Source organism: Myotis myotis, unplaced genomic scaffold (assembly GCF_014108235.1).
Source record: "Myotis myotis isolate mMyoMyo1 unplaced genomic scaffold, mMyoMyo1.p scaffold_m19_p_33, whole genome shotgun sequence".
NCBI lineage: Eukaryota > Metazoa > Chordata > Mammalia > Chiroptera > Vespertilionidae > Myotis > Myotis myotis.
Window position 1 is genome coordinate 1,789,187 of NW_023416339.1, and position 25,940 is coordinate 1,815,126.

Sequence of the window (25,940 nt, forward strand, 5' to 3'; positions counted from 1 at the left end):
CATGGATGGTGTGCAATGATGCTCACATGGGAGGGACCCATAGTGGGCAGACTGGAGTTGAGTCGTCTGGCACGCCAAGTGGGGGCACCATTCTCCAAGGAGGGTCTGCAACTCCCCACTCTGGCCCACATGCCCCACCAGGCATGTGAGAGCATGTTTGCCGGGAGGCAGCCCAGTGCAGCAAGGAGGCCAGTAGCTGGTAAATAATTTATCAGGACAGCTGATAGTACCTCCCCAGAACTGCCCGCCAGCCCCCAGCCCCCCTCGCCCCATGCACCTCCCGCCTCCCAGCCCAAACCAGCTGGACCAGCTCTCCCGGTGCCTGACCGCAGCCCCCCCACTCCTGCCAGCCAAGTCACAGCCTCCATCCAGGGCACCTTCAGGCAGGCAAGCAGGTAGTGAGTCCTGATCTTGGACATCTGAGACCAGAACGTGGGCTTCTGGGCAGAGATGGCCCTGCAGAGCCAGGTGTGGTCTCCGGCCACACCCATGTAAGTGTCCAGGGTCAGGGGGGCAGGTGGGCAGGGCCTGGGAGGGGCTCACTGGGGACGCTGACCTTTCCCCTGGGGTGAGAGCCCCAGATGGCCTCTCCTACAGCCAGGGGAAGTGGAGGGAGGCCAGCAGCCAACCTCGAAGGCTCTCCGATGACCCCCTCCCCAGAGAGCTGGGTGGGAGAAGTGAACCTCCACCCCCGTTTTGGGGGATTTTCTGCTCCGAGGCTTCAAGCCCAAAGTCCAGCCTGGGGGTGGGGCTACGACTGGGGTGGGGGTGGGGTGGGAATGACAGGGCTCCTCAGTGCTCCCTTTTGCCTCTAGGAACACCCCTCAGCGACTATGGTGGGAGGAAATGTTTGAAATCCAACAGAAAAAGTTACTAGTTCCTAAACTGGGAAAGATGATGGCAAAATTGGAATGATCACCTGCTTAATGAAATGGCTACCAACTATTCCTGGTGGCAACAGGCCATAGCTATGAACGCTGTTCTTGTAGAGTTAGAGATAAACAATATCAAATGCATGTACACAGTATGTTAATATTAGAAGTGTGAGGGCCTTTTAAAGGAGGAGGGTGAAGGGGCTTCAGAGGTTTGTAAAAAATTCTGGAAAATGGGCTCCCCCCGGGACCCCAATTTGGTTTCCTCACTCTTTTGGGTCTCCCATTGCATTATTCACCAACTACAAACCTGGTTGCCTAGCAACGGGAACCTGATCCCCCCCAGCAAGGAAGAGGCCAGGAGATTACATCTTGGGGGTGGGACAGCAGAGGGGGGACTTCAGCCCTCCCTCAGGGGCAAACCTATTTAGCAGAGGGTCTGGCCTTCCTGCAAACCATGACTTCAACCCCCTGCCCCAACTGAAATCACAGACCCCCAGGCTGATCTCTGGTCTCCTGCCTGCCAAGACAGGGTGCCTGGACCCTCCTCTCTCCCCCAGGGTTCCTAGTTAGGGGCCTGAGAGCTTCCAGTTCCAATCCTGACTCAGTGAGTGACCTTGGGCAAGTCTTTTTGCCACTTCTTAGAGCCTCAGTTTCCCCATCCATAAAATGGGGACAAGAATCCTACTTACCTCCTAGGATCTTCGGAAAGGCCCAATGAATTATATAGGCAAAGCATTTCACAGCACCTGGCACATGGTAGGCACTGGGTAATGGTTGGGTGATTTTATTCTCAGTTGGAATATCACCTCAGCAGAGTCGACTACAGTGTCTCAAGATCAGGGCAGAGAGCGGGAGGGGGAGGTGGCTGTGGTAGCCGATTGGAAGCCCCACAGAGCACTTAGAGCACTATATATAGTAAGTGCTAAATATGTGCCGAGATTATAGCTGCATGGTGTGACCAGAGAAGATCTGGAAGGCCCTGCTTGAGTTTGGGCAATGAGGCTAACACTCACCCAACAGTGCTAGCGCTCAAATTAATAAATGTTGGAGGGCTTGCCCTGTGTGTGCCCTGGGCTAAGTGTAGAGAACAACAGGCAGATGTAGCCTTCTAGATGCTGGCCTGTGAAGCACCTGCACATAGTTAGCGCTCAATGTATGTCCATGATGATAGGTGGGTACAGCGAAGACTGTCTCCTAAGTGCCCTGCAGGACCACAGTCAGTTCCCAGTTTCCAGATGGGGCCAGGGGCGGTCCGGGAGGCTGTGAATCAGGATCCTGCAAGGAGGACAACGATGACAGTATCTCAGGTTAAACCTTAAATAGCAAATCCTCCTCCCCTCCTTTCAGCTCAGAGTCCAGGGCTAAGCAGCATGACTTGCTGACCCTTGCCCCCTGGGGGTGGGGGTTGGCAGGTGGAGAAGGCAGCTCTGGAGTTACCATGGCAATGGTGAGTGTCCACAGTGGTGGGATGGACACTTCTCTCCCCAGACTCCCTCCCCCCGCCGTCTCCCCCAGAGCTTAAGGGATCCTGGGTAGGAGCCAAAGTCCAGAGAGGGTATGGAATCTGAAAGAGACACAGCATGTTGGAGGTCTGGAGGGATTCGAGAATTTCTGTAGGATGGACTGGAAATGGTTATTATAATTCATCATAAGTGTTATCAATCATGGGAATTATTAAAGGTATTATGAATAATAAACTATGCTACTGTTTTTGGAGTACTACATTTTCCCCCGCATGGATACTTCCTTGTTAGGGCATCTCTCTGCAAGGTCAGGGTCAAGCTATCCAGGCCCATTTTACAGATGAGGAAACTGAGGCTCCGAGAGGTGAGGAAAGGCTTTAGCTCAACCTGTCATGGTCTCTGCTCCTGCCTCCTCACAGGACTCCTACCTATCCTTTGCCCCAACTCCTCCCACGTGCAAAGGGGAAAGAGAGGAAATGCTGGGCTCTAGTTGTTTTCCAAGCAGCGCAGGGATCTTGGCTTAGAGAGGGTCATTCAAGAGGTCAGCTTGCTGATGGTGGGGCCCTGGGAGACCCCCTCCGAAGCCCCTGCCCTCTCCCCACAGACCCATGGCCGAGAGCTCCCTCTACCGGCAGCGACTAGAGGTCATCGCGGTAAGTGTCGCCCTCCGGGTGAGCCTGGCCCAGCGCCCTGGATAACTCCAGTCTTAGGCTTCTTTCTTGCCTCCCTTCTATCCCGGGGAGCTGGCCTAGCACTGTGAAGTTGGGGAGCAGCACCCTCTGCTCCAGCCCTGCCTGGGACGCCCCATCTAAATCCCCAGGCCTCCACTCCCTAGTTCCCCTGTCTGGTCACCAACACCCTCAAATTGGTGAGGCTACAACCCTGCACTTCCAGAATCTGCATCACCTGATGCTCCATTTTTGAACCCCGATCTCCCAAACATCCCATGTGTAAACCCCATTTCTCAGACCCTCATCTCTCTGATACCTCATTTCTGGATTTTCATCTCTGAACCCCCATATGGAAATTTTCATATCTCTGGACCCCAGCTCTCTGAGCCCCCATCATTCTGACCCCCATGTCTGTACCTCATCTCTCAGACCTGCACCTCACTAACCGCCATCTCTCTCATCCCTCATCTCTGGATCCTCATCTCTCTGCACCCCCATATCTAAATGTTCATTTCTTTCCCATCTCTCTGTCCCCCTCTTCTGCACCTCCATCTCTCTGGACACCGTCTCCACAGCCCAGTCTCGCTGAACCCCCATGACTATGCCTCCCTCCCACCCCGGGAAGTTGGACTAGAGCGGTGAAGTGGGGAAGCAGCTTTTGCCCTGCTTGGGGTGCCCCACCTAGATCCTCAGGCCCCTCCGCTCCCCAGTTCCTCTGTCTCGTCACGACTCCTCCGGACCCTCATCTCATTAGCCCCCTTCCTTTGATCCCCTTATCTGGATCCCCACCCCTGAACCCCGCCTCTCTTAATTCCATATCCCGGAACCCCAGAGCTCTGTCTCCCCTCTAGGTTTCCATTCCAAGGTTCGCCCCGCCCCCATCACAGACCCCCATCCTGGGGGGCGGGGCTTCCGCAGAATCCGGGCGCGGCGGCCCCGCCCCCGCCCCGCCCTCCCGCTGCTGAGTCAGCGCCTCCGCAGCCCCCTCCCCGCCCCGGCCCGCGTGTGCCCCGCCGCCCTGCCGCCCCGGGAGCCCCCGCGAGTCCCGCGGAGGAGGGAGGGCCAAAGGGGCGGAGGTGGTCCCACCCGGCCGGCGGGCAGCTCCATCCCCTGTGCGCAGGAGAAGCGGCGGCTGCAGGAAGAGATCCGTGCGGCGCGCGGGGAGCTGGAGGAGGAGAAACTCCGCGTGGAGCGGCTCAAGGTTGGTGGGTGGCGAGGGGGGACGCCTGCCCAGCCTCGGCCAGGAAGCGTGTGTGTGTGTGTGGGGGTACCTGTGAGAGTCGGTTCTCGGGACCATAGGAGCCTCTGTCTAATTTTGGGGGTGCAGTAGGGGGAACTGGTTCCAGCTTTGGGGGCGGCTGTCTTTCCCTATGTGTGAGGATAGGTGATGGTGGTGAAGGGGACACTCGTGCCATCTTCGGGAAGAGAATGGGGACAGTGAAAGTGCTTGTCCAACTTTGCGGTAGGGAGGGGCCAGAAGAGACTGATTTCACCGTTGGGGAAGTTTGTCCTATTCTGGAAGGGTTCGGGAGGATGATGGGTGCTTTTTGCAGCCTGGAGAAGCGATGGGCTGGTAACGGAGTGTCTCACCCACTAGTAGTGTTGAGGCGGCAATGAGGGCATGTATCCAGTCTGAGGAGAAATGTCTGTCCCATCTGAGTCATTGTGGGGCTATGAGAAATCTGCCCAGCCTGGGGGGGAGGGGTGCCGGGGGGGGGGGGAGGACCCTGCACAGGGCAGGGAAGTCCATATGGCCAGCTGGAGCCCTTTTCCATGCCCAGAGGAAGTCTCTTCGGGAGCGGTGGCTAATGGACGGGGCCGAGGGACCCGAGGGACCGGAGGAAGCCACCTTGCAGGACCCCCAGACCCCCGAGGGCCAAGCGCAGGACCGCATCCGGAACCTGGAAGACAGCTTGTTCACGTGAGTGGGATCCCTGCCTGCCGCCTTGGCCCCAGACTGGCTAGGCCAGGACCCTGGGTCCACTCCCAGGAGGTGGCAAATTGAGACTGGGGGTGAGAGGGATCCATTGAACCTGGGGACTCGCCTCCCAGCAGCCCCCTTTCTTCCAGACTCCAATCTCAGCTGCAGCTGTTGCAAAGTGCGTCCACAGGTGCCCAGCACAAGCCCTCTGGCAGGCCCATCTGGCGCCGACAGGTGAGGAAGAGCAAATGGTTGGGGAGGGGGTGTGGCCACAGGGCCCCAAGCAAAACCGTTGCAGGTACAGTTTAGATGCTGGGTCCTCTACTTCTTTGTTCTTGGACAAGCCATTTTCCTATCCAAGCCTCAGTTTCCCTGTCTCTGAAAAGAGAATATCAGCACACACCGGAAGAGGTATGAGGGAGGGTCCACAATATCTCAGCTTAACACTGTGAACAGGCACCACAGAATGTTTTGATATATAGTTTGTCTTCTGGTCCGAATGAGGAAGGAGGCAGAAAATGTGGAGGAGTGCTCATGGAATCCAGTCTCAAAGGTGGGAACAGGTCACCATGAGATGCGCTTAGAATTTGAGGCATCTACACAGGTTTGGGGGGTTTTTTTTGTTTGTTTTCATCTTGGTAATGCCTTTATTAAGATAGAATCCACATGCTCTACACAGAATTTTGAAAGCCAGGATACTTTACAGTAAAATCTGGCGGTCTGGGTTACCCTGAAGTCCAAAGATCCTGCCACATTAGTGCCGGGTCACTGTGAGGTGTGGGTTTTCTATAGTCTCCACCTCTCCCTGATGTCTTCCCTTAGCTCCCAAGTGCCTGTCATAAGACAGAGGAGAAGATCTGTTAATCAGCATGGGAAGCACTTGTTAGGTTTTGTTGTTGTTTTTTTTTTTGGTTTGTGTGTGTGTGTTTATATATAAGCCAGAACTTCCTTGCCAGAGATGCACAAGGCATGCTTCCTCGCTCAAGGGAGCTCACAGTCCAGATGAGGAGATGGGGTGCAAAGAGTCTGTGAGTAGGGAGCCCTGGCACGAGGGAGCTCAGAGGAAGCACCTTAGTGAGGTTGAGGATTCAGGGAAGGCTTCCTGGAGGCAATGACATTTATGCTGAATCTGGGTGAGGGCCAGACAGGAGGGGAAGGGAATTCCAGGCAGAGGACAGACGCTGTAAAGGCATGGAGGCTGGAAAGAGATTAGGATCAGAGAACTGTGAGGAGATCCACGGAGCTTGGCCCAGGCTTTCTGTATGGCTGTCCCCAGCTCCCCTCCTGAGCCCATCTTCCTCTCTCTTCCTTCGTCACTCCATTCCAGCCATACTGACCCTCTTTTCTGTTCCTTGAACTTGCCTAGCTTATTGCAGCATCAGGGCCTTTGCTGTTCCCTCTGCCTGGAATGCCCTTCCCCACCTCTTGACTCAAGGCTAGCTCTTCTCATCTTTCAAGTTTCTGTTTAATGTCATGTCTTCCCAGAAGCCCTCCTGCATCTTATACCTACAGTAAAGGAGGCACCCCATCACCTCCCAGGGACTCCTTAACCTCTCATCCTGCTTTTCTTTTTCCTGCCAAAGTCCTCACTCCCTGGCATTGTATGTTTATTTATTTGTATTTATGACCTGCCTACTCCCATGGGAATGTATTTTTATTGATTTCAGAGAGGAAGGGAGAGGGAAATAGAGATAGAAACATCAAAGATGGGAGAGAATCATTGATTAGCTGCCTTATGCATGCGTCCACTGGGGATTCAGCCTGCAATCCAGGCATGTGCCCTGACCAGGAATCGAACCGTGACCTTCTGGTTCATAGGTCGATGCTCAACCACTGAGCTGCGCTGGCCAGGCTGGAATGTATTATTTTTGCCTCTTGAAGTCACTGTCTCGCCAACAGTGACATCACTGGCAAGCCAGACTGCTCCGGGCCACACAATGAAGGAACAGCATGCTGGGGCAGGGCCATGTGGGCAGCTGGAAATTTGTCGCCAGCAGCCAAAGCCTCTGGAAGATGACTGGCTCCCTCAGGTGCCTTGGAAACCAGAGGAAAGGTCATCAAAGTGCCCATCATCTCTTGCTCAAGTGCCTTATTTTACGGACAGGAAAACAGAGGCCCAGAGGTGACAGCGTCTCTTCCAAGGTTACGTAGCAAGTGAGGGGCAGATTCAGGGAGGGACTCAGCCCTCCAGGGTCCCAGCACAGTGGGCTGCCCTCCAAACGTGTTTGGAATGTATGTTCTAATAGCAAAAGGCTTACGTGTCCCTTATGGCAATCTCAGTAGCTGTCAATACAGTAGATGCCCGATATAGAATACTAGCTGCATGACACAGTATTAAGCACCTACTGTGCACAAGGCACTGGAGCAGAGGGCAATAAGATGGATGAGGAAGGCTGAGATGCAGTAGACGGTTTGGTACTGAAGGTAATGGGGAGCCATTGAGGGTGTTTGAGCAGGGGAGGGGTACTGGCATGCAGAAGGCCAGAAGTGAAGACATGGGCTGGCCTGACCTTGTCTCTGTTATTCCTGCAGGGTCCTCGTCCACTCTCCCAGCCCACTGTGGAGGCAGGTACTGAAGGTGGGTATTTTTGCCCCTAGGTCTGGGGGTCCCAAGAGGAGGGACCTGCATCTGGGTGACCTGAATCTCACCCTGTCACCTTCCCTCTCTTCTGCCTTCCCCTGACTTCCCCAGGTCAGACTGATCTGAACAAGAGAGCCTCTTTGCCAGCAGAACCAGTGGGCACATCCTTGGAGTCCCTGGCTGAGCCCAGAGATGAGGCTGTTGGGGTTCTGCCAGCCCTGAGGCAGGTCCCTGGAGCAGCAGGGGACTCCTCAGAAGCCAATGGCCCCTGCCCCAGACCCAGCCCCCCTCTGGAGCAGGAGCACAATCAGGGGGTGACAGCAGTGTATGGGGGCGTGGGTGAGGCCAAAGGAGGGGGTGTGGTACAGGTGGTATGGGAAGGGCTGAGGGCTACAGAGGACTGTGCCAGGGGGGCCACGGGCCCAGAGCTGGAGGCTAAGGTAGAGGAGATGGTGCTGGAGGCCATTGGGGACAGGCTGGAAGCCAGCCGTCCCGAGCTCCCGTCCTGGGTGAAGGAGGACAGGGGTGTCATGGAGGTGGTCTGGGAAGGGGTGGGAGGCACAGAGGCCAGCGACTCAGAGGCGTCAGGGGAGGCCGGCAGGGGCCCACAGACGGCGCAGACCAGCTCCCCGAGGCTCCAGGAGGGACTAGAGGGAGCAGCGTCTGGAAAAGGGGAAGGGCCCCCCAGGGGCAGCCCTGATGGCTTCAGGCAGCGGGGCTCTGGGGGAGAGGAGGGATCCTTTATTTGGGTGGAGAGAGTGACCCTCAGCGAGGACTGGGAGGAACTGCTGGTCGAAGGGTTGGAAGGGCCGAGGGCACTAGGGAAGGAGGGAGGAGAGGAGAGTCCTCTGGGGGTGGGGAGGTTGGGAGGCGAGGAAACCTGGGACATGGAGAGGAGACAGGCAGAGGAGTCACTGGGCACATGGAAGCAAGGAAGTGAGGAAAAGGCAGAGGAAAAGGCAGGGGCAGAGTGGGAAGGAATAGAGGTGTCGCTGGTGGCGGAGAAGAAAGGAAGGGAGGAGCCCTTGAAGCCAGAGAGGAGAGGAGGGGAGGGGAAGGCGGAGACAGAGAGGGAAGGCAGTGAGGAAGCACTGTCAGCAGAAAGTGAGGAAACGAAGGAACCTTTGAGGGCAGAGAGGGAAAGAGGTGAGGAGCCATTGGGAACAGAACAGCGTGGAGGTGAGGAAAAGCTGGAGGCAGAGAAGGAAGTTGAGGAACCACTGGGAGTAGAAAGCAAGGCAGTTGAGGGGCCACTGAGGCCTGAGAAGGAACGAGGTGAGGAGACGCTCGGGGCGGAGGAGAAGGGCGTTGAGGAAGCACAGGTTGCAGAGAAGAAGGGAGAGGAAGGAAAGCTAGAGGCGACTGAAGAACCATTGACGACAGAGAGGACGGAGGGTGAGGGATCACTCACAGTAGAGAGAACAGCAGGTGAGGAGCCTTTGGAGGCAGAGAGAACAGCAGGTGAGGAGTCACTGGAGGCAGATAGAACAGCAGGTGAGGAGCCACTGGAGGCAGAGAAGAGCCAAGAGGTCAAGGAAGATGTGAGTCCAGAAGAGCAGAGAAAGCCTGGAATTGGAGAAGACTGTCAGGCAGAGGAGGTGAGTGAGGCAGGGGCTGCCCTGGGGGCCAAGGAAGAGCTAAGGCTGGAGGAGGAAGGACCACAGCAGTCCCAGGAGAAGCAGGAAGGCCCGCTGGAGGAGGAAGCAGTGAAGCCTCAAACCCCTGCTGAGGGCCAGGACCCCTCAGGGGATGCCACACCCCTCCTGGCAGAGACCCCAGCTCCTGAGCAGCCCACCGAGTGCCAGCCACTGCTTCCGGTGGAGGAGCCGAAGGCCAACCCCAGTGCCCACCCCGTGCCCACCTATGCACCTGCCCAGCAGCCCGAGCCCTCTGCTCCGCCTGAGGGTGAAGAGGCAAGTGGCCCTAAGCAAAAGACGTGCCAGTGTTGTGCGGTGATGTGAGTCCATGCCCTCCACCCCTCGCCTCGCTCTTCTCACAGCTACCTCGGCCTCTTGGCATCCAGCAGAGGGTTCCCAGGCACAGACAGGGCATATGGGACTGGCCATGGCATCTGGGAGCCTGCTGGCCCACACCTCCACCGCCACCTGGGCTTCTGGACCCCTTGCCCACTGCCTGTGACCCTGGCTCCCTTCTCCAGCTAAACCTTTATACTTGAAAATAAAATATTAAAGCATTGGGACAGCTCGAATGTGTGTGTTTTTGGCACAGAACCACCTTATCATCTCCTGGTGGGAAATTGAGGGCTTCGTTTGGCTAGAATCAAAAGATTATGAGTCAGTGAATGTATAGGTGCAGCTGCTGTGACAAAAGACCTCAAGCTACAGTAACTATAAAAACGTAAGTTTATTTCTGATCCATGCAGTCACTTGGGGACTCAAGTTCCTTTCATTTTCTTGTCCTCACCTTTCTCTTGGATCTGGCTGAAGCTAAATTATGGGCATGTTGATGTTTTTCCAGCTCATGGAAAAGGAAAGAGAATATGGAGGAGCTCCATCCAGTCCCAGCTTTGGCACAAGTCATTTCTGCTCACATTCCAAGGGTGAGAACTCCGTGCGTGGCCACACCTAGCAGCAAGGGAGGCTGCGAGTGCACTTGGTTACAGTTCTGTTACAGCAGCAGGACAGATTTGGGGAGGTGGCTGCCACTCTGGATTTCGTATATTCTCCTTTGTTCCCTCAGCCATCCGTACATTCCCTCTAGGGCCAGGCCTTCTCTGTAGGAGTCCTTCGGTCTCACTCAGCTCTTTCTGCCTGGGTATCCTTAGGCAAGTGGCTCAGCCTCTCTGAGCCTCAGTGTCTTCAGCTGTCAAAGGAGCACCCCGTCTCCTGGCTTGGGGTCATTTCAGGCCAGAACCTGGGGCCTGGGCGCCGTGAGCCCAGAAGGCCCAGCTCCTCAGGTGTGGGCAGGAAGTGTTTCTCATACCCAGAATCAAGCTGGGAGGAGGCCTGGGGGGACTCTATAACTGGTAGCGGCTTCATCTCTTCCACTTCCAGGGTGGGCAAGTCCCCAGGGGGCGGGGCCTGGGGTACCTCCTGGCAAGAGAGGAGGCTGAGATTATGAGCCCCATTTTCCCTCAGTGCTCCCACCCACTCCCCACTGTCCCAGCATCTCCCAACCTCCTGGAGATTCCTGACAAGCCAGTCTTTTTTGCTCACCTCTATGTGGGGCCGGCTGGAATTGCTGTTGGCAGGATCGGGGATGTCCTCCCAGACCCAACGGGGGAGTATCTTGTGCCACAGGTGGAGGCACCTGGCAAGCAGGTAAGAGTCAGGGAAGGGAATCCAGAGAATACCCATGCCCAGGTTTCAGGGTCTAGGAATGTGGGGTGTCCCCTCACCCTGGAAGTTCAGCTGTTGCCCAGCTGCCCTACCGACTGGGCAGAGACCCACATGTCTGACTGCCTCACCTTCCAGAGTTAGCTAGGCTCACGCCACAGCCCATCAGGAGCAAGCCCCACAGGAAAAGGACACCTGGCAGAACTTTCAACTTTAGGGTGTTATCTGGGGGAGAGGGGCAGAAGAACAGTTAGACACCAGGAGCAGGGAGAGGTCAGTTAAGGCTCATTGATGTGCCAGGCTTGCGTGAGGGAGGCAGAAAATAAGCAGGGGCAAGGGGTGAGGGAAATCTTGGGGTGGGAGCGGGCTTGTGAACAGAGCAATAATCGGTCAGAGGTCAAGTTGAGGGGTGGGTGACATGGTCAGAGATACACATTGCCTGATAACCCACAGCAGTATTTAGCAGAATCAAAATGCATCATCAATAGCGACCCCCACCCCCCAAGTCAAAAGGTTGTCCAGTCATGAAATCCCAGAGAATCATTCCATATCCCCTTCAAATGAAGCAGGCCCCCTACTACAGCAGTGCCACCCCAGCCCCTACCTGGTAGGTGAAGCCGGAGGCTGGGGCCAGGTGGGCCCTGTCCTGCGATGGTGGAGACCATCATCCACAGCTCACAGGGCCCCGAGGGAAGGTCAGACAGGGTGATTTTCTGGGTGCTGCCACTCACTGAAGGACAAACCCAGAAAGGGTGGGAAGGCAGTCAAGTCCTACCCCAGGACCTTTGTATGTGCTTTTTCGCCTGCAACATTCTCCCCCACAACACAGCTCCCACCTTCAGGTCTTTGCACAAATGTTGCCTCCTCAGGGAGGCCTTCCCTCACTCCATCACATGTGAAATTGCACCTCCTTCACAGCCCATCGTCCCTGCTTCATACTGAACCCAGCACTTCTCACCATCTGACAGAATGGTTAGATGCTATTTACTTTGTCTATGATTGTGAGTCCTCCATTAGAAAGTTAGAGTCCCACAAGAGCCATAATCCCAGTACATGGATCAGCCTGACACATAGCAAGCACTAAGAAAATAATATAGGCCCTGACTGGTTTACCTCAGTGGATAGAGCATCGGCCTGCGAACTCAAGGGTCCCAGGTTCGATTCCAGTCAAGGGCATGTACCTTGGTTGCGGGCACGTCCCCAGTGGGGAGTGTGCAGGAGGCAGCTGATCGATGTTTCTCTCTCATCGATGTTTCTAACTCTATCCCTCTCCCTTCCTCTCTGTAAAAAATCAATAAAATATTTTTTTTAAAAAGAAAATAATATAGATTTGAATAAACAAAAGAATAAACGAGTATCATATCCCTTACCTACACAGAACCCAGTGGAGGAAGTCTCCTTAGAACCAGGGTAGACATTTGGACCTCCCTTAGCTATTTCTGTTTACTTTTTTACTGAATTGCTCTTTTTTTGTTTTTAAGCTGAAAGGGGAAGTAGCTTTCTTGTTTGTTATAGAATTATAGGAGACATGAACAGGGACCAAGATATACTGCCAAAGAAAGACATCCAAACAAAGCCATCAGGTGGAAAAAAGAAAGTTGCAAAACATCAGTCATAAGATTCATGGGCCAAACTATCTATACTAATGAAAGGGTAATATGCTAATAAGACCAGACATCTTCTGGGAGTCCTTCTGGACAAAGCCATGGTGGCGGGGGCTGAGGCAGAGGTGGTTAGGGGTGATAAGGCCAGCAGGGGAGGGCAGTTAGGGGCCATCAGGCAAGCAGGCAGGCAGAGTGGTTAGGGGTGATCAGGCAGGCAGGCAATCAGACATCCCCCGAGGGGTCCCGGATTGGAAAGGGTGCAGGCTGGGCTGAGGGGCCTCTACACTCAGTGCACAAATTTCATGCACCGGGCCTCTAGTCCTATATAATAAAAGCCTAATATGCAAATCAACTGAACAGTGGAATGACTGGTCACTATGATGCGCATTGACCACCAGGGGACAGATGCTCAAAGCAGGAGCTGCCCCCAGCCTGTAGGCCCCAGGCCAGCCAAGGCAGGTGCCAGCGGGGGGGCCCCCAATCGCCCGGCCAGTCACCCCACAGAGGGAGGCAACCAGCAGTGGCAGTGGGGGATGGGGCTGGCAAACAGGTGGTGTCAGACTGGTCAAGGTGGGTGCCAGTGGGGGGCCCCCCTGATTGCCCCACCGGTCACCCCACAGATCGGCCCTGATCGCTGGCCAGGCCTAGGGACCCTACCCATGCACAAATTTCATGCACTGGGCCTCTAGTAGCCTATAACATGGTCCTCTTTTAATAATAATGACAATATACATGTATGTATATTTAATAATATATATAATTTTTAACCTAAAGCTCTATATATCTATATCTATATATCTATATCTATATCTATATCTATCTATATCTATATCATCTATATATCTATATCTATATCTATATCTATATCTATATCTATATCTATATCTATATCTATATCTATATGTTTGCAAGATACAATTGTGGCAAAGTAATTATGTTAAAAAATAGGCATTATCATTTAGGAACAAATGTGAAGTACTAATGTGTTTAGGAGTGAAATGATACCAAAGACTCTAGGAAAAAAAGTGTGTCTGTGTGTGGGAGAGGGGTTGTAAATTGAAACAAGATTGGCAAAATGGAGGTAATTACTAAAGCTGGGCGGTGGATACACGAGGATTTGTTATCTTTTCCCTACTTTTGTATGTGCTTCAAATTTTCTATAATAAAATGGTAAAAATCTTCAAAACACCAACTCCTATGTATGTTAACATACGCATAAAAAACCTGGAAGCTGTGTTGTCAGTATCAGTGAAATGATGAAATGCTGATATTCTTGATGATGTGTGTCAGCTTTTGTAACAAGCACAGATAGTTTTTGTAATTAGAAAAAAAGGGTAATATATTTTTAAGAAGGAATTGGTGCACAGAGTAAAAATTTAGCCTATACCCAAAAGTATGAAAAAGAAATAAAAATCATATGTAATCCTACAATACTGTTGGCACTGAGGGAAATTTATCTTCTCATTTCTGCCTCAGCTTTGCTCAATGCTGGTTTATTTTACAAAAATGGAACCATCCCAGAGTTTTGAATCCTTTTATCTTTTTCACTTAATAAAATATGACAGGCATCTTTCAATATCAATAAATATAGATTGGAGTCTTTATTTTTAATGGCCAAATGACAGTCCATTACTTAGAGAGCCACCAGGGTTATTGTCCACTAGGGAACAGATGACATCATGTGTTCTCCCAGGGACTGAGAGGGAACCAAAGGGGCCCATCTGAGGACAAGGGGTGAGGTAAACGGATGGGTGGGCCTTGTGGGGTCTGGGAGCAGGGGGCAGGAGGCAGAAAAGCTCACCATTCATGCAGACGGAAGGCCTGGTCCCACTCTGTGCACACAAGGTGTAGTGGGTGAGATGACCCCGAAGTTGGTGCCTTGGGACCTGTCCCCACGCTAAGGTGAGGGTCCCTGGGGGAGCATCCTGGAGTCTCCAAAGCGCTGGTCCCACTAAAGGTGCTGGGGACAAAGCCAGTGGGTCAAGGTCTGCCAGGGTTCCAGACCCTCCATCTTCCAGCCCCATTGCTTACCTAGTTCCTCTCTGAACGTCCAGACTGAGGGGGCAGGGTACAAGCCCCCAGGAGAGACTGCTGTCACTGTGATCCGGTAGGGGACCCCTTTTTCGAAATTCCCTGTGGAAAAGTGGGGAGGAGCAAAGTCCAGTTTGGATTGGCTTGTCCTCCCCTATGTATTTCCTTCATTTGGGTCTCCGGAAGGACACGCAGAGAACAAGATCTGAGTATAAGTCATTTCTCTGGGAAGTAACCCCAGAGAACACCCAGAGGGCCAGCGGGGAAGAGAAATAGGGAAAGAAAAGCAGCTGGTAAACTGTGCGTCTGCAAACAAGTTCCTGCTGTGGGTAACGGGGGTTCACTCCCGCTGGTGATCTCTGGGAGGCAGCAGAGAGCACGCACCTGAGACCCATCTCCTTGGAGGAGGGAGCTGGGTATTTATCCACCAACCCTTTATTTGTCAACTAGAGGCCTGGTGCACAAAAATTTGTGCACTGGGCGGGGCGGGGGGGGGGGGTCCCTCAGCCCGGCCTGAGCCCATTTGCAGTCCAGGACCCCTTGGGGGATGTCCACCTGTTGACTTAGGCCCACTCCCCGGGGAATCAGGCCTAAGCTTGCAGTCAGACATCCTTCTGGCAGCCAGGGAGCCCTCGGGGGATGTCCGACTAAAGGCTTAGGCCCCCAAGGGAGCTGTGATGAGGAAGCTGGGGTGACAGAGGAGCCACGCTGTCCCGCCCTGCCGCCCTGGGTCGGGTTGCACATGGGACACCCGGACGGTGGCAGGGTGGGCCGGTAGATCGCTGCTGCCCCGCCCGGCCGCCCCGGGTCGGGTCGCACTTGGGACGCCCGCCACCCCGGGTCGCAGATAGCAGGCCTGGATGGCGGCGGGGCAGGCAGGATGGCGCTGACCCGCCCTGCCTGCAGTGTGCAAATTAGCCGCCATCTTTGTTGACGGTTAATTTACATACCGCACTGATTAGCCAATGGGAGGTGTAGCAAAGGTACGGTCAGTTACCATGTCTATTATTAGATAGGATGGTCAGGGCTGCACCTGAAGTGGCTTACCTCCCTGCACTTCCAGCCTTCTACCAGCAGGAAAAAGGTTTCAGGGACCAGAAACTGGCCTCAGGCCAGGAAATGCTGGAGGCTGGGAGATGGTCAAACACTGGGCTAGGATGGGGGCCCTGATACCACCCATCACGGGTAAGTGAGGTTCCTGAAGTCCCTCCTCAAAACCACTGCTGCTGCATGGCCTTTCCAAACTGGGAATGTTCCAGAATTGAGGCTCCTCTTCTTTCGGCCATATATGCTTATGGGCCTCAGGACTCTCTCCTACATTTCTCATTCAACACCTTCTCAAGCTCTCCCAAGCTCTCAACCTGAAGGAAGGCCTCCCCAGTATCAAGCCCCGGCTCAGAGCTCATTGCTGGCCCAAGACTGGAGCATTTGACAGTCTTCTGGACAACTCCACGTGGATAAGCCTCAGATGCAAATATGTCAAATGGGTCCCCAAGATTCTGCTCCAAGACTTCCCCAACTAGAACCTGCCTGCTTCTCTCCCCACCTCAGTCCCCACCTGGTCCAGCCATCTTCATCTCTGGCCTGGACTAGTATAGTTCCTTCTCTCAACTTCCGCCTCCCCACCCCTCAACCCTGTATGTTCCTCCCAGCACATCAGCCAGAGGGTGCCTGTGAGCACCTGAGTCAGGGCACCTCCTTTCTCTGTTCAAAATCCTCTGTGTCTCACCTCACTGAGACAAAAAAGGTAAAATCCTCCCTGTGGCCCATATGTCCCTGCACACTCGGCCGATTACCTCCTACTGTCTCCCATGGCCTCCCTGCCTTCACCTCCTCCCACTCTCCCGCTCACTCGTTCCGCTCCTGCCACACCGCCCTCCTTACTGACTCTAACACGTCAGATACATCCCTGCCTCACGGCCTTTACACTGTCTACTCCCTCTTGCCTTCTCCTCAGCCATCCTCATGGCTCCCTTTCTCACCTCCTTTAGGCCTTAGCTCAAACGCCACTTTCCCAGAGAGGCCTTTCCTAACCTTTCTTTCTAAAACGGCGATTCTCCCTCCTTCCCCTGACACTGATTTATTTTGCTCCAATGACATTATAAGCACTTGCTCTTGTTTCATTGTCTGCCTGACCCACAAGAATGTTGCTGAGAGTGATGGCTCAGGGTTTGGCTTCAGGAGCCTGACTATGTCATTTAAATCCTTGTTCTACCACCTACTTGCTGTGAGACCTCAGGCAAGTTGCTTAACCACCCTGGGCCTTTCTTGGCATCTGTAAATCCATCATGGGAATAGCAAAAACCTATTTTATAAGGAATTTTGAATGATTTAATGCTTATGGTAAATGCCAATAGATGTCAGCTGCCACCACTGTGTACCAGTGTCTAGAATAGATGCCGGCACACAGTGGGTGGTCGATGAATTAATGATACTTAGGCATCACACTCTTTCCTGCATACCCATCCATCAGTCTGCTCTCCAGCAGCTGGGATGGGAGACCAGGTGTAGCGGGGCCTCACCTGGCAACAGAGCGCTGAGGTTCCCAGGGGGAAGCCGGACCCAGTTGAGGTTCTCCAGGGGTGTCCCATCTTGAGTCCAGTCCACCACATGCTCCTGTGGCTCCCCGGACCCCTGCTGCCAAGTCACCAGCAGGTCTGTGCTCCCAGCAATGCTGCTGACCACCACACCACGGGGGGCAGAGTCTGACCCTAAAGGGCAGGGGGAAGAAGTCTCAGCTGCCCATTCAGGAGGCCCCCTCCTGGCACTTCCAGGGCACTGAGTGGAGGACATTCACAGCCTCTTACCCAAGCAGACCAGAGAAAGGTTGGTGAGATGCTCCCAGCTTGTGGCATTGACCACGGACACTGCAACCCACTCTGCTTGGGTTGGGATGGAGGAGCTACAGCAGGGCGTCTCCTGGAGGATCAGGTCCTGACCTTTAGCCTGGAACCAGACTCTATAGCTCACCGGCACACAGTGCCCGGGGGCCTGTGGGATACGGGAAAGAAGGGGTTAATATTTCCCATTTAGCAGACACCTACTGGGTGTCTCAGTGCAGGTCACCTGACACACACTTAGTGAAAGATTTCTGTTTGCTCCACTTTACAGATGAGGAACCGGAGTCTCAGAGGGGCTTAACAGTAGAGGTGGGATTCGAATACAGTTCCAGCCCGGCTGGCAAGGCTCAGTGGTTGAGCACTGACCTATGAACCAGGAGGTCATGGTTAGATTTCCGGTCAGGGCACATGCCCAATTGCAGACTCCACCCCCAGTAGGGTGCATGCACGAGGCAGCTAATCAATGATTCTCTCTCATCATTGATGTTTCTATCTCTCTAGCCCTTTCCCTTCCTCTCTCTCTAAAAAAGTAAATAAAAACATATTTGGGGGCCCTAACCGGTTTGGCTCAGTGGATAGAGCGTCGGCCTGCGGACTGAAGGGTCCCAGGTTCGATTCCGGTCAAGGGCATGTACCTTGGTTGCGGGCACATACCAGTAGAGAGTGTGCAGCAGGTGTTTCTCTCTCATCTCATCGATGTTTCTAACTCTCTATCCCTCTCCCTTCTTCTCTGTAAAAAGTCAATAAAATATACTTAAAAAAAAAAACATATTTGGAGGAAAAAGAAGAGTAAATGCTCAATAAATTTTTGTTGTTGTTGTTAATCCTCTCCCAAGGATATTTTTCCATTGATTTTTTTCATAGACAGTAGAAGGGAGCGGAGAGGGAAGGAGAAAGAAATATCTATGTGAGAGAGACACATCCATTGGTTGCTTCTGGCACATGCTGACACTCTAACCACTGAGCACCGCTGGCCAGAATTCAATACATATTTTTTAAAAAGAAGATAGGACCTTGTTGTTTTGTGCTTTGCTATATTTACTGTGAGTCAGGGCCTAGCAATACCTGGAAAACAGTAGGCACTGAGCAGATTTGGATCAATGAGGACTGTTGTACCCATGTGTGTTACCTCATAATGTCCTTTTGACATTAGCATCCGAGCCCTTAGCACACTGCTATATTTTGTGGAGCTAAGCCTAGTCTTGCTTCCAAACCTTTGTTCTGTCTCCCTGTCTAGAACACATGCTCCCATTTTCAAGTCTCAGCTCAGAGGTCCCAGGTGATGGAGGCATGTTCTGGGCCCAACCTGTGCCAGGACGTCTCTGATCATCACCTTCCTTTAAGCCTTGAAGCAAACTCATGAGGGCAGGAACCTCTGTCTTGTTTACATCATTGTTATTTGGGGGTTTCCTGACACATGCTGAGAAATACAACGGGTCCCCACAACTCACCTTCCACAGAAGCAGGGATTTCTGTCCATCTTGTGTCCCACAGAGGTTGCCCGATATCCAGACATCTTTTGGATGAGGAAGGGGCACAAATGAAAGGGACATGAATAGACAGACTTCCAGGAGGGGGGACAAAGGTGCTGGGGGGTAAGCCAGGAGACTCTCACCAGAGGGCAGTGTCTGGAAGGGCAGAATAGGGCTCCACTCGCCCCACAGGTCCTCTTCTGTCTCCATTCGGCAGCGGCCAGACACCTCGTAGCCAGTGGCTAGTTCTAGGTCCTGGATCTCAATGGGGGTCAGAGGTATGGATTTCAGTTCTGGTTCCAACTGGGGAGAGAAGGACAGAGCAATGAGGCTGAGGGCTGAGTAGACAGTAATTGATCTTATATATTATCAGGGTGGCCAACGATCCTGCTTTGCCTGGGACCGAGTGGGTTCCCAAGACGTTGGACTTTTGTTTGAAACTTCGGTCCTTCCCGGGCTGGTGTGGCTCCGTTGGCTGGGCACTGTCCTGTGTACGGAAAGGTTGCAGGCTTGATTCTGGTCAGGGCACAGGCCCTGGTTGCAGGGGCTCGATCCTTGGTAGGGGCCATGCAGGAGGTAACTAACTGATAGATGTTATACTCTCACATCGATCTCTTTCTCCTTCTCCCTTCATCTCTCTCTCCAAATCAGTAAACTATTCTTTAAAAAAAATTGGGCCCCATGTGCCAGGTATAGCAATAGGTGGTAAATTCTATTATTACCCCCATCTTACAGGTTAGGAAAAGTGAGGTTCGGAGAGAGGGAGCGACTTGTCCGAGGTCACAGAGCTGGCACGTGCTGGAGCTGAGCCTCGTACCCAGGCAGTCAGATTCCAAAGTCTGCATTGCCCTGAATTGTATGAATAATCAAAGTGACAGCTCTGCTCTACACTGTGTTTTGCATCAAAAGCTGAGGCTGAGACAGTTGTTTACCCCTAATATCCATTCTCCCTCGCTTCCTTTGGAAATACAGCCTCCTAGTAGTAGTTGGGAGCATGGCTATGAAGAATAAAGACTACATTTCCCAGCCTCCTTTTCAGTGAAGTGAGACCACATGACTATGTTCTGGCCAATGAGATATGAACAGAAATGACATGCATCTTCTGGGGTGTGCTCTTATAGTGCATGGATGGGTCCCCCAACTCCTTCTGGACTCCATGGTCCTGGGGTTGTTTTCCACTTTCTTCCCGTGTGGGTTTGGGAAAATTGCTTAAGTTCTCTGAGGTTCAGCTTCCCCAACTATAAAATAAAGATCTTAAAAGTATCTGCTATGTAGGAAGGTTGGAAGTTCTTATCAATATAATCTATGCTGGCCCAGCCGGCGTGGCAGTGTGGCTCTGTGGTTGAATGTCAACCTATGAACCAGGAGGTCACAGTTCAATAAAAATATTTTTAAAATTAAAAAAAAAATAACCCATGCTACTTGCTTAGCCTTGGACCTGATGCTCAGCATGTCGGCTGCTTTTATTAATTTTTTCAAAAAATATATATATATTTTCTTATTTCAGAGAGGAAGGGAGAGGGAGAGAGAGATAGAAACATCAATGATGAGAGAGAATCATTGATCAGCTGCCTCCTGCACACCCGCTACTGGGGATTGAGCCCACAACCTGGGCATGTGTCCTGACTGGGAATTGAACTGAACCTCCTGGTTCATAGGTCAACGCTCAACTCCTGAGCCATGTTCAACCACTGAGCCATGCCAGCTGGGCTATTAATTCTTTTTGAGTGATTACTGAGAACCAGGCACTGCTCTTCATCTGTAAAATGATGCTAAGTGCCCTTGTTCTTATTTTAAGGTTAACATAGGCTACTTGAGTACTTTTATTCATTCATAAAGATGCTACAAGAAGTTTATTTTTTCTCAGAAATTCCAAGTGGAATTTGGATTGAGACTGCATGGAATTTATAGATCGGGGGGGGGGGTGTAATTTTTTTAGTTGAAGAAAATACATGTACAGGTCTTTTGTGGGATGCAGACAGACTCAGGAGCAGGTGAGAAATGTGCTCTCGGCTTGGTCTCTGATTTGGGGCTAACGCCCTGAATAGGGTTGGGGGAAAGCACTTAGACACTCACCAGGGTCCAGGCCGTCTGCTGGCATCTTCGGTAGTGAAACTGGCAGACCAGTACCTTATGGGGTGGCCATGCAGGTGGGGACCATTGGACAGTGGCCTCCAGGGGATCATCCTCTGAAAAGTCCACGTCAGGGCCCAGTTGCGGGGCTTCTGGCTTTACTGAGGAGGGGAAGACAGGGTGCACTCAGTTGGGCTTCAGGACTACCCACCCCTTAGACAGCAACCCGCCCTCCTGCCTGTTACTTTGAGTCTCCAGGTTCACGAAGACTGGGGGCCAGAGAGGCTGGCCCGCCATGGCTGCCCAGACAAGGAGTTCATCAGATGTGGTGAACTGTTCCCGGGGGATGGTCACCCAGCTCTGCCCAGTAGGCACTGCCACAGTCCAGGTTCTGTTGGAATGACTGTGAGAAGAGATGGGGAGTAGGGGGAGGTGTACATAGGGCTGGGCCCAAGCCATACCAACAACTGCTCTGTTTGGGTTCAAATCCCAGCTCTCCTATTTTGGAGTTGTGTGACCTTGACAAGCAACTTAACTTCTCCCTGCCTCAATTTCCTTATCTACAAAATGAGGGCACCTGCTGAAAGGGCTGACAGAGGAGAACCTCTGTGATAATAAGTGGAATTCGTTTAGAACACCATTTGGGTGCATAATACATGTTATGTGAACATCGGTTATTGTATTTACTGAGCACCTACTCTACACACACACACACACACACACACACACACACACACACATTCACGCTAGAGGCCTGGTGCACAAAATTCATGCACTCGGGGGCGGGGGTTCTCAACCTGGCCTGCGCCCTCTCACAGTCTGAGAACCCTCAGGGGATGTCCCTCAGTCAGACATCCTTAGCACTGCCACAGAAGCGGGAGAGGCTCCCATCACCGCCTCTGTGCTCACCAGCCACAAGCCTGGCTTCTGGCACACTGACCACCAGGGGGCAGCTCCTGTGTTGAGCATCTGCCCCCTGGTGGTCAGTGTGCATCATAGCAACTGGTCGTTCTCCCATTTGGTTGGTTTGCATATTAGCCTTTTATTATATAGGATATGCACACTTATGTCTATGCAACTATTCAGTGAGCAAATATATATTGTGCCAGGCCCTGTTGTAGAAATAGGATAGGACTATGATCAAAGCAGGCAAGAGCCTGCTCTTGGAGCTGGTTTTCCAGTGGGGTTGGCAGATGAGAAACGAATATATAATTGATGGAGGTATGAGCGATATAAAGAATAATCCAGCAGAGTGAAGAGGATGCAGTATGGTGACGGGGTGAGGACTGACTGCTATTTTGGGGAGGGTAGTCAGAAAATATCTCTCAGACGAGGAGACATTTGAATAAATGCCTGAAGGATGGGGTGGAGCTATGCAGTACCTGGGGAAGAATATTTTAGGAAGAGAGAATGGCCAGTGCAAAGGCCCTGGGGTCAACTGCATGGTGTGTTTGAGGGAGAGTAAAGAGGAGGCCCATGTGGCTGGAGTGGAGTGAGTGGGAGGGCGGGGTGGTGAGGACAGGAAGGTGACAAGGTGATTGTGCAGGCCCTGGTGGGCCACAAGGAGGGCTGGCTTTTATCCTGAGTGAGGTAGGAGCTCTGAAAGGCTGTGAGCAGAGGAGGAAGATGCCCTGACTCTGATGTTCACAGGTGTCCTCTGGAGGCTATGGCAGAGAAGAGACTGCAGGGTTGAGGGTGGAAACCACAGCTCAGGGAGAAGGTGACTGCACCTCTAAGCCAGCAATGATGGGAGCTGAGGCTGGTTGGGTGCTGAGGGAGTGGGGGAAGCCAGATTCTGAATAACACTGAAGGTGGGGTGGGCAAGGCTTGCTCATAGATCAGATGTGGGTGAGAAAGAGGAACTAAGGAAGTTCCCAAGCATTGGATTTCAAAGGCCCAAAACAAGTCCGTCATGTAAACAACAAAAACACAAGTGTTGGGGAAGATGTGGAGAAACTGGAGTCTTCCTACATTACTGGTGGGAACATCAACGGTTGCAGCTGCCCTGGCCAGTGTTTTCAGTGGTTAGAGCAGTGATGGCGAACCTTTTGAGCTTGGCGTGTCAGCATCTTGAAAAACCCTAACTTAACTCCGGTGCCGTGTCACATATAGAAATTTTTTGATATTTGCAACCATAGTAAAACAAAGACTTATATTTTTGATATTTATTTTATATATTTAAATGCCATTTAACAAAGAAAAATCAACCAAAAAAATGAGTTCTCGTGTCACCTCTGACACTCATGTCATAGGTTCGCCATCACTGGGTTAGAGCATTGGCCCAAGCACTAAAGCAGTGCTTCTCAACCTTGGCTGCACATTAGAATCACCTGGGAATCTTTTTTTAAAAATCCTGATTTCTGGGCCTCATCCTCCGGAAATTCTGTTTCTTTGTTACTAATGTTGTGGCCCCAACCCCATAACAAAGAAACAGGATTTCAGGAGGATGAGGCCCAGAAATCAGGATTTTAAAAAAGATTCCCAGGTGATTCTAATGTGCAGCCAAAGTTGAGAACCACTGCACTAAAGGGTCTCGGGTTTGATTCTCAGTTAAGGGCATGTGCCTGGGTTGCAGGTTTAATCCCTGGTCTCGGATGGGGTGTGTGAGGGAGGCAACCAATCGATATGTCTCTCTCACATCGATGTTTCTCTCTCTCCCCCTCCCTCCCTCCCTTCCCGTCTCTCTAAAAAACAATGGAAAAAATATCCGCAGGTGAGGAGTAACAAGAACAAAAAAGTTAGAGAATTGCCATATGGTTCAACAATTCCACTCCTATCCATATACCCAGAGAATGGAGAACAGGGACTCCATAACTGCACACACATGTCCATAGTAGCACTAGTCACAATCACCAAAAGGTGGAAGCACCCCAAATGTCCATCAACACAGGGATGGATGACTAAAATGTGGCCCATCCATACAAGAGAATATGACTCAGCCATAAAGAGGAAGGAAGCTCTGATATTGCTACAAGGTGATGAACCCTGAAAAGACTATGCTCAGAGAAAGAAGCCAGACACCGAAGACACATTGTGGATGAGCCCATTGATATGAAATGTCCAGAACCTGCAAACCCACAGAGATAGAAAGCAGACTGGTGGCTGCCAGGGCCTGGAGGGGGATGGGGAGGGACTGCTAATGGGAATGGAACTTCCTTTGGGGGTGACGGAAATGTGTGGGAACTACATAGAGATGGTGGTAGCACAACATCGTGAACACACCAAAGCCACGGAATTGTTCACTTTAAAATGGTAAATTTTATGTTCTTTGAATTTCACCTCATTACAAAAAGGGAAGAACTTTCTCTGACTCCCCCAACCTCTACCAATGAAAACTAGGCCCCACTTCTGGAGACAGGTGGTGGTGATGTTTACACAGCAAGGTGAATGTACTTAATGCCACTGACCTGTACACTTAAATATGGTTGAGAAAAAAAGGATAACTTTTCTATGTGTATTTTACCACCATTATAAAAACAAAGCCTTGGCCGTGTGAGTCTCAGCTGGCTCATCCCATGCACAAAAGGTTGCTGGTTGGATTCCTGGTGAGGGCACATACCGTTTCAGGCTTGATCCCCAGTTGGGGGCGGGGGTGCAGGAGGCAGCCTATCGGTGTTCTGCTCTCACATTGATTTTTTTTATCTCTCTCTCTTCCTCTTCCTCTCCCTCTAATAATCAATTTTAAAAATCTTTAAAAAACGAAAAAAGAAAAAGCAGCTCCTTTCCCTCTCTGCGCACTTAGCCAAACCTGAAATGACTGTGAGTTTCCAGGAGCGAGTCATCATGAAGGCAGGTGAGGCCCCTGGGCCCGGAGGACCAGGCTGGCTGTTGGTCTCTCTCACTGCTGCACCCCAGCACCCGGCCCAATGGTCTCTGCATCAGCTCAGAGGCCTTAAGTGGCCACCCAGCACCTAAAACAGCTTATCATCACTCAGCACCTTCTCTGCCAGGCGCCTCCCTCATGGGGCCCTCAGAGCCAGCCCTGGGAGGCAGGTGTCATTCAAGATGGCCATTTGATAGAGGAGCAAAGGGGTCTCAGAGAGGGAAAGGGACCGGTTGGGGTCCTGCAGCCAGGAAAGGAGGGGACCTGGATTTATTGAGAGCTGGGGAGGACTGGGGGCACGACTCCTGGGTCCTCTCACCTGGAGAATGCGGGGACCTGAGCGGCCACCCCTCCAAAGTCTCAGTGTCCCCAAGCCACCCCACTGTACTCACTACTTCTGGCTCTGCAGGTGCAGCGTGGAGGGTGCTTCCAGGTCCCCAAGAGGCTCCCAGGAGCAGTTCAAGTCGCCTAAGGGCCCAACACCATAGCACCGCAGGGGCCCCGGGCTGCCTGGAAGAGGGCGAGGGTCCAGGGAGGGGAGGGGTCAATCCCCTGCCTCCTCACTGCCCAGAACCCGCCCGCCACCCAAGTTCTGATCATCCTGGAGGATTACGGGGTCCCTTCCGCAAGTGAGGAGCAGGAAGGGGGCGCTGGGCACCTCCACCCAGGCTTTGGGCATAACTCCTCCCCCCTCTACCACATCCCGTTACCACCCCCAAGAGCTCCCACCCCAACCCCCACCCCCACCCCGGGGCTGACTTCCACCCCCTGCCTCGCGCTCCCCACTCCTCTCTGCGCCCTGTCCCTGCCCAGGGAGGAGCAGAGTGGGGTCCGGACCTCTGTCATTCATCCACGAACTTGGCGTTCGCCCTGGAGAATTCGCGCTTTAAGGCTGAGCGCGCGGTAGAGCGCCCCGCGCGAGCTCGGCCCAGAACTCACCCTGGACACTTGTCCGCGGGGACAGCAGCAACAGCAGAGGCAGCAGCCGGCAGGGCGCGCCCCAGGCCCCCCTCATGGCGGCCCCTGCGCCTCTGGGTCCCCCAGGGCCCTACGGGGCCCAGGCCGCGTTGCTCTCCGAGTCCAGCGCCCCAGCGGCGACGGAAGCGGAGCCACCCCTCCCAGCCGCCTCCGCACCTTGCGCTGGGTCCCCGCCCCTTCCCCAAAGCGGGAAGTCCCCGGGGGAGGGGGAGTGGGGAGGCGACTGGGGCGTCGGGTGGAGAGGGCTGAGGGCTCGGCCTAACTCCCCTGAAACTGAGCGCCCCCCGCCCCCCGGACCCCCCATGCCCCGCC

General features: G+C 52.9%; 2 protein-coding genes across 2 annotated transcripts; one reads left to right on the top strand and one right to left on the bottom strand.

Moving 5' to 3' along the window:
- Positions 1-302: 302 nt before the first annotated feature.
- On the top strand, positions 303-9,707 carry PALM3 (paralemmin 3). The gene is made up of 7 exons (XM_036302839.1): positions 303-491; positions 2,943-2,991; positions 4,130-4,210; positions 4,791-4,930; positions 5,080-5,164; positions 7,463-7,508; positions 7,623-9,707. Exons 1-7 carry the CDS (start codon positions 451-453, stop codon positions 9,470-9,472), a joined length of 2,292 nt encoding a protein of 763 aa, XP_036158732.1. The 5' UTR covers positions 303-450; the 3' UTR covers positions 9,473-9,707.
- A 149-nt stretch (positions 9,708-9,856) lies between these two features.
- On the bottom strand, positions 9,857-25,786 carry IL27RA (interleukin 27 receptor subunit alpha). The gene is given in 15 exon segments (XM_036302814.1): positions 9,857-10,400; positions 10,403-10,564; positions 10,688-10,781; positions 10,939-11,032; positions 11,412-11,537; positions 14,213-14,371; positions 14,443-14,544; positions 16,965-17,153; positions 17,250-17,433; positions 18,734-18,798; positions 18,898-19,057; positions 20,831-20,988; positions 21,073-21,230; positions 25,043-25,160; positions 25,590-25,786. Coding segments are annotated over 15 exon segments (1,872 nt in total). The 5' UTR covers positions 25,666-25,786; the 3' UTR covers positions 9,857-10,373.
- Positions 25,787-25,940: the final 154 nt, after the last annotated feature.